Below are 7,978 nucleotides of genomic sequence, written 5' to 3'. Positions count from 1 at the left end.
ATTTGGGGGTCCCTTGGGACAAGGGGGGGATGTGAGGATGGAGCCGGTCGCCTTCGGGGTCACCCAGTGTCCTGGAATGCCGGAGTCACGGCGGCGTCCTGCGAATAGAACTGAAGGAGAAGGGGGGGCTGAGAGAAGGTTGGGTTGGTGCAAAGTTAATCATATCAAAATGAAAAGAACTCAGAAAATACAACACCGGGGGAGGGTGGGGGGGAAGTACAAACAGGCTCCAAAGTCACCCGTAAAGCAGCACAGCACCCCCGGTCCTGCACATCCCAAGTCACTTTAACACCCCCTTCCAGAGGAAAAAACTTCTTTCTGCTCTTTCCAAACCAATATAGATCCTTTTTAAGCAAAGTAAAATAAAGATCTTTACTCCAGCTTTTGATTGTCAGCAAACACAATATATTTACTGCATTAGCATTTGCTCACAGTGCAAATGGTACAACAATACATCAGTTCCAGGATTGAATTCGGATTTTGTTTCCCTTAAAAATGCTGTATGCATCGACGAGCATCTTCGCATGACGACATGACAAAGGAGCAAATGAAATGTGTGTGAAAATTATCACCTTTTCACGATATCAAGCATCATTTTTTTGCCTTTGAACCTTAGTATAAGGTACTATAAATCCAAGAAATAAAAACATCCACAAAATATATTACATCTGGTGTGATTTTTTTTTTTTTGTCTTTTTTTTCTCTCCTTTTTTTTTTGTGTGTGTGGTTTTTTTTTGGTTTTTTTTTTTTTTTTCTCTGAGTACTCAACTTTATACAAAAGTCTCTCAAAAAATATCATTCCCTTTAGGTTTGTGTGGTGAAACCTGATTGTGGTTTGTGTGGTTTTTGTTTTCTGTAGTTCCTCTCAGTTCACAGAAATTAGGCTGCGTTCTCTCCCTTTGCTTTATTTTCTATACCTCTAGGATGTGGCGTGTGTGTGTGTGTGGTTTATTTTTCACATGCAGACATCAAACCTGGATAGCACGACCTTTTGGCAACAAAGAGTAGTAGTTTTTTTTTTTTTTTAAGCTTTTTCAAAGTCATTATTCTTATTCTTATTAATTCTTATTTTTGCTTCTTTTAGCTTAAATGTCTGAGCACAGTTTGATTAAAACAAAAGAAGAAAAAAATCAGAGCAGTCATGCAATGACATGCACATACCAGAAGGAGAAAGGAAAAGAAAAATGGAAAATAAGAGGACTAATTGATTTTTTTTTCCTCCTCCGGACTCGGTTGGGTTTAAAGTGACCAAATAAAAGCAACGTTTCTGTATCTCACATTATCAAAAGTAGTCGGTAAAATCCTGGGGTGGGTTTTGGTTGTGGGGTTTTGGTTTTTTTTTAGGCGTTTCTGGACAGAATTTCCCTTCTGATGGAAAAGAAATAATAATAATAATAATACTACAAAATAAAAAAGGGGAGGGGAAATAATAAACCAACAAACCCAAAAGCTGCTGCCGGGACGTTGTTCCCCGCCGGGGGACCCGCAGCCCCCCCGCCCCGCCAGCCCCGCTTACCTCCGATGGGAGCCGGTGCTTGGGAACAAGGTGGGGGGGAACCGGGGAGAGGACCGGGGGGCAGAGGGGAGCCGGGTGGGCTCCGTCCATCCATCCCCGCCCGGCCGCGGGAGATGTGGGTCGGGTCCAAGGAGGGCCCGATCCTGCCCAGCCCGGCCCCCGGGGATGCGGCAACCGGGGATCCAGGTCAGCCGGGATCCCTCGGGATCTGCAACCCGGGCAGCCCGGATCAGGGCCGAGCGAGGGGTGGATGGGCTGGACCCGGGACATGCGGGAGCCAGATGGGCTGGACCCGGGAGGTGTGGGATCCGGGAGGTGCGGGACCCAGGCAGGCTGGACCCGGGAGGTGCGGGATCCAGGCAGGCTGGACCCGGGAGGCGTGGGACCCGGGACGTGTGGGATCCGGGAGGCGCGGGATCCAGAGGGACTGGACCAGGAGGTGCGGGATCCGGGAGGTGCGGGATCCAGATGGATTGGACCCAGGAGATGCGGGATCCGGGAGATGCGGGATCCAGATGGACTGGACCCAGGAGATGCGGGATCCGGGAGAGCTGGGTCTGGGCAATCCGGGTGTGGGTAATCCGGGTGCAGGCAGTGCAGGATCTGAGCACCGGGGCGCGGGCAGGCGGGAACTGGGTGCGGACAATCCGGGATCTAGGCAGTGCAGGGTCCTGTCGATCCAAGTGCAGGCAGGATCCGGGTGCGGGCAGCCTGGACCCGGTCAATCCGGGTGCGGGCAGCTTGGACCCGCACAGCACAACCCCCCGGCACCCTAAACCTGGGCAACGAGGCCGCTGCGGAGAGAAGAGGGGGTGCCACCAAACTGCTCCCCACGGTCCCTTCAAGCGCACGTGGTGACAGCAGGAGCGAGGGCAACAGGGGGCGAGGAGGTGGCGGCAGCGGTGGCGGGGGGCACAGCGGGGGGCTGCCCACCCGAACCCTTGTCGGTCTTCTTCTCCTTCTGCTTGAGGTGGATCTTGGCGTGCCGCTTGCGCTCGTCGGAGCGGGCGAACTTGCGCCCGCAGAACTCGCAGGCGAAGGGCTTCTCGCCGGTGTGGGTGCGGATGTGGGTGGTGAGGTGGTCGCTGCGGCTGAAGCTCCGCATGCAGATGCGGCACTGGAAGGGTTTGTGGCCCGTGTGGATGCGGAGGTGCCGGGTGAGCTCGTCGGAGCGGGAGAAGCGGCGGTCGCAACCCTCGGCGGGGCAGGCATGGGGCCGCTCGTGGAGCGGCGTCTTGCTGGGCCGATTGGGATACTTGCGGGGTCGGATGGGCTTGAGGGTGAGGGGTGGCTGTGGTAGCCCCCCAAAACCCGGGTGGATCTGCTTGTCCTTGAAGGCCTTGATGGTCTCCAGCGGGGTGATGGGGGGCGGGTTGACACGGATGGGGTCCAAGCTCTGGAAGGGTTTGTGCTCCGTGATGGTGCCCATGTCGTTGGGGTGGTGGTAGAGGTTATAGTCTGGGATCATGGGGAAGAGGTTGCTGTCCAAGGCGGGTTTGGCCGCCTGGTAATCCTGGGGGGAGTAGGTGAGGCCGGGGTTGCTTTGAGGGTCGTGGAAGGAGACGGGCTCCGGGTAGAGGTCACTGCAGGAGGAGTAGGGCGGCAGCGCAGGGTACATCTGGTCCACCTCGCCCTGCGGAGGCCCCATGCTGCCCGCCGAGCTCTGCGTGCTGGTGAGCGCGCCCGAGGACGGCGGCACCCCCAGGATGCCCGCGCTCATCAGGCTGATGATGTTGTCCTGGCACCAGTTGGAGGGTGAGTCGAAAGCGAATTTCCCCAGGTAGGTGACAGTCTTGTTGCCCGGGGCGGGTTGAAAAGTGCCCGAATAAGAGGACAATTCCTGGCCGGCTTTTTCGTTCGCTAAACCAATGTCCATAACATTATCTGCAAAGTGCGAGAGAAACGGGGCAGGGTGAGCCGGGAGGGCCGAGACGCCCCGGGGGGATGCACCGGGGATGCACCGTGGATGTGCACCGGCGATGCACCGGGCCCGCTCCTTCCTTCCCTTCGCCGCTCCCCGCATCCCCCGGCGCTGGCTGCCGGGGCCGGGCTGCCGAGGGAGGCGGGGGGGGGTCCCCACCGGTGGGACCGGGGGGGGAAGGAGGTACCTGCGGCTACAGGTAGGCTTCCTCCCCGTCCAGCCCCGGCAGCGCTGGGCACTCCGCAGAGCCGGTTGCGGCCGCCGACGCCGTTACCGACTCGCTGCCTTCCCTGTGCCCATCCCCGGAGAAACACGAGTTGGGGGGGGGGGTGTTTAGCCCGGCGGGGCTCCGCGTGGGAGCAAGGACCCCCCCGCCCCAACCCCGCACCCCGGGAAAGCCGATGCCGCGTCCCGCGAAGCCCACGCTGCTGCGGGATCGGGGGGGAAACGGCCATGGCCACGCGTGTCCGCGGTGCCTCCGCATCCCGGAGGATCCCGGTGCGGGCGGCTGAGCCCCTCCGCGCTACGGGGGTCCGGCTTTTCTCCTTCCACCCCCTACTCCCCGTGTCCTCCTCCTCCCCACGGAACCCGGCCCCGTACCTGCGGCGGCGGCTCGGCAGCAGCTCGGCGGAGCCCTGCAGCGATCGCGCCGAGCCACGGCGAGGAAAGGGGTGGGTGGGTGCGGGGGGGGGGACGCTCCCCAGCCCCAGCGCTTCCCTTCTTCCCTTCCCTCCGAGGCTCCATGACACCCTTCCCATAGCGTCCTCCTCCTCGCCCCACCGCTCCCCCCCCCTTCTTCTTCTTCTCCCCATTTCCCCCCCCCCCCCTTTTTCTTTTACCTGCAGCCATCTGGTTGTAGTGAGCCACCGAGTCGCTGCTGCTGGAGAAGATATTCAAAGAGTTGGGGATCTCCTCTGGGTACAGATTGTCAGGCAATTGGTTCATCAAAGTGTTCATGGTCCCCGGCAGCTTCTCCAGTAGTTTGCCTGTCATAGCACTGGAGGAAAAGGCTGGATCAACGTGGCTCCGAGCTCAGCTCCCGAGGAAACAACATCCGAATGGCAAATCCGTGCGAGGGGAATCATGCGAGAGAAAAAGTTGGGGGGGGGGGAGTGGAGGGGGTGGGGGGGGCGGAGGAGGAGGGGGTGCGGGGGGGGGGGTGTGCGATCCTCCGTGGGTCCCTGGTGGTGTTTCCTCGACGGGGGGGGGGGTCTGGCTGGCAGATGTTGGTTGTAGAAGCGGGTGGGAGGATTTAACCCCTCCTCTCCTCTCCTCTCCCCCCCCCGTTCCCTCCCTCCCTCCCTCCCTCGGCTCCGTTCGCAGGTTCCCTCCGCTGCCGCCCGAATGCTCCGCCGGGGACTCCGCAGCCCATTTATCCGGGCGGCGGGAGCGCTCCGTGACGTAGCTGCCCATATATGGACAGACAAAGCCGAGCCGAGGCCGAGACGTCACAATGGAAGCTCCGCACAATGGAACATTAGAAAGCAGGAAGCGGGGCCGGCGCGCGCGGGGACGGGCAACGGGGAGAGCGGTACCGGACACACCGGGCACCGGGCAACTTGTGCCGGGCACCTGCACCGGGGACAGGGCAACTTGTACCGGGCAACCTGCACCGGGCACCGGGCAACTGCACCGGGCAACTTGTACCGGGCAACTGCACCGGGCACCGAGAACTGGGCAACTGGTACCGGTCAATGGGCACCGGGCAACTTGTACCGGGCAACTGCACCGGTCAACCTGTACTGGGCACAGGGAACTGGGCAACTTGTACCGGGCAACCTGCCCCGGGCACCGGGCAACTTGCACTGGGTTCCGGGCAACCTGCACCGGGTTCCGGGCAACCTGCACCGGGCATCGGGTAACCCGCACCGGGCAACCCGCACAGGGCACCAGGCGCCGGCCGGGGGTCTCCCTCTCCGCCCTCACATCCCACCGGCCGGGCCGTGCCGCCCGCCAGGAGGGCGCGGGGTGCGGTGAGCCCCGGGGATGCTCAGGGCGAGGCTCTGACCTGGAGACTTTATATCCCCCACCTCGTCCTCCTCCGCTCCCCGGAGAGCAGGGGCGAGGGGATGAACCGGCCACAAACCCCGTCCCACAGCCCCGGGGGTGTGCGGGGGGAAACGCAGCCGGGCCAGAGCCGCAGCAGCCTGAAACTAGGTAGTGGTGACAGAGAGATGGCTTTGGGTGACAGAGGAGATGGCTTTGCCCCCTCCCCATGCCCCGGGTCCCGCGGGGAGCAGTGCTTTGAATACTTTAGAACAGGTAACACTTGTTGGTCGCCTGTGATTTTAACCTCACCTCCCCCCTTTAAAAGTTTGGCACTTCCAAGGCGTCAGTAATTAGGTGGTTTCGTGCTAACTGTGCCAACTGATGCTATCTTTAAAACCCTCCGAGTTATATAGCAAATGTATGGAAAAATGCTGTGTTGCAATAGCTCCACTTACCCAATTCCTGCAGGGCCGGCTTTGCAATGGGAGCGGGATCCGCGCTACGGGAGAGCTGCGGCTGGAGGCACCGGGCACCGGCTGCGGGGAGTGGGGGGGCACGGGGAGGAGGAGGCCACCGGTGCCAGCAGCCTCCGGGTTTGGGATAGGGAGTGATTGGGGGGTGATGTGGGGCTCGGAGGGGTGTGTGGGGGGTTGTACAGGGAGTGGGGGGCTGCAGTTCCCGCGATGGCCTGTTTTGAGTGTGGGGAGGGGAGTGCGTGTGCTCTACTTCAACCCCCCGATTCACTTCAAAGCCCCCCATCAACCGCAGCCCCCCCATCCACTGCAGTATCCATCGCAGGACCCCGCTTTCATTAAAAGCACCCCCATCCTGGGCAGACCCTCCCATCCTGTGCACCACCCCACCCTTCGCAGAGCACCCCCATCTTTCGCAAATCCCCCCATCCTTCGCAGAACACCCCACCCCTTGCATCCCCCCCTCCATCCTTTGCACCCTCGTCACCCCCATCCTTTGCAGGGCACCCCCTTCATTTGCCCCCTCTCTATTCCCACCCCGTTGCATCCCTCCAGACACATTTACCCCCACCAGACGCAGCCCACACCCCCCGCCCGCCCCGCCCGTGCCCCGGCGCGGCCCGGGGGGAGCGCAACGGCGGCGGCGGCGGCGGGGAACGGGGGGGGGAAGCGGGGCGGTGGCGGGCGGGCGGCCGAGGGGAAGCACCAAACAAGGCCTGGATCCGGTCCCGCCCCCGTTGCCTTCTTTGGCGGCCGGTTCCGGCGCCCCCGGCGCTGGGGAGGTGCGGGGCGGGCGCGCAACGGGGCGCGGAGCGGGGGGACCCACAGCCCGCACCCCCCCCGGCAGCACCGCCCCGGCATGGGGAGGGGGGGGTGTCCCCGCCGAGTCCCCCCTTCCGCCATCCCCCGCCGCTTTCCCCGTCAGCGCATTCCCACGGTCGGAGCGCGATCGCATCCGCGGTGCTGGGGATGCTGCGGGTCCTCCGGCAGAGCAGAGCAGCCCCCCCCGCCCCAAACCACCCCGAACCACCCCACCGGCCGTTTCCGGCGGCACCACCAGTGCTCCCCACCAGTTCCTCCAGGTTTTATAGCGGTGGGGTGAGGGTTTGCTTGGCCTTACTGGCACCCCAGCGTCCCCATAAGTGCCAGCCCCATGTCTGGCTCATTCTCACCCCGGTGGGTACCTGTCCCCCATGCTATGGGCAGAGGGGGACCCCTATCCCATCCCCATGTGGCATCACCCCCTGCCAAATCGGGGCTGTGGGTGCAGCGATAACACCCCAGCCCCAACCTGGTTCAAAGGTCCCGAGTCATAAAGACCTGGTTTACACAAGGAGCTGGGTTAGGAGGGAGGTTAAACGCAGCCTGTGAGAACCCAATCCTGCACGGCCACCGTCTCAGTTACTAACAGTGGTTTGATGCCAATTGATGGGGAACGGCCTTAAGCCAAAATAAACCAAAGGCAGCCTTAGACTGGCATGAAAACGGCCGCGTGGGGGTTGGACTGGCTTAGTTACAGCTCAGCTTAATGGGTTGGAGTGTTAAGAGCAGAGTAGTTTACCCAAAGGGAGCAAAAAAAAAACCACCCCCAAAATATCACCTGGGATGCTCTGAATGGGTTTAAGTTACAGCTCGATGTGGAAGGAGTCTGCAGTTGAGAGCTTTCACTTGTTCTGATGATCCCACATGCTTGTCTCAGGCCATTCAAACCCCACCCTGACCAGGGTTCAGGAAGGTAAATAATCATTGCTGGCATCAGTGATTTCACAGCATGGAGCCTTATTCATGGAACGCCAGGGTCCCCTCCTCAAAGCAGTGTCCCGAACCCCCATTGCTCCTGCACTGCAACAGCTTGTTGTGCTAATAAGGCAGAGCAGGCCGAGCCTCCAGCTCAGCCCCTGAGCCAGCTGCCTCCTTAACCCCAGGGATAATGGGAGGAATAACTGGGAGACCTCAGAGCAGCTCCAGTGCCTAAAGGGGCTCCAGGAAACCTGGAAAGGGGCTTTGGACAAGGGCCTGTAGGGACAGGCCAAGGGGAATGGCTTTAACCTGCCAGAGGGGAGACTGAGATGAGCTCTG

At 60.8% G+C, this 7,978-nt stretch overlaps 1 protein-coding gene across 2 annotated transcripts; it reads right to left on the bottom strand.

Annotated features, from left to right (window-relative positions):
• Positions 1 to 382: 382 nt before the first annotated feature.
• EGR3 (early growth response 3) lies at positions 383 to 4,746 on the bottom strand. 2 transcript variants are annotated; one of them, XM_030510225.1, is made up of 2 exons: positions 4,277 to 4,746; positions 383 to 3,400 (listed from the first exon to the last, which is right to left on the bottom strand). In XM_030510225.1, exons 1-2 carry the CDS (start codon positions 4,428 to 4,430, stop codon positions 2,358 to 2,360), a joined length of 1,197 nt encoding a protein of 398 aa, XP_030366085.1. In that variant the 5' UTR covers positions 4,431 to 4,746; the 3' UTR covers positions 383 to 2,357. The 2 variants fall into 2 exon arrangements, with proteins under 2 accessions (XP_030366085.1, XP_030366086.1); XM_030510226.1 differs by lacking the exon at positions 4,277 to 4,746 and adding an exon at positions 4,038 to 4,196.
• Positions 4,747 to 7,978: the final 3,232 nt, after the last annotated feature.

The sequence above is a fragment of the Strigops habroptila genome, chromosome 21 (genome assembly GCF_004027225.2).
Source record: "Strigops habroptila isolate Jane chromosome 21, bStrHab1.2.pri, whole genome shotgun sequence".
Lineage (NCBI taxonomy): Eukaryota > Metazoa > Chordata > Aves > Psittaciformes > Psittacidae > Strigops > Strigops habroptila.
This window is presented reverse-complemented; position numbering and strand designations above follow the sequence as displayed.

Excerpts from the sequence above, each read along its gene's own strand:
- EGR3 (XM_030510225.1), bottom strand. The coding sequence starts at position 4,430 with ATGACAGGCAAACTACTGGAGAAGCTGCCGGGGACCATGAACACTTTG. Across the intron at positions 3,401-4,276 it reads CTACAACCAGATGGCTGCAG|ATAATGTTATGGACATTGGT; the intron begins GTAAAAGAAAAA and ends CGCACTTTGCAG.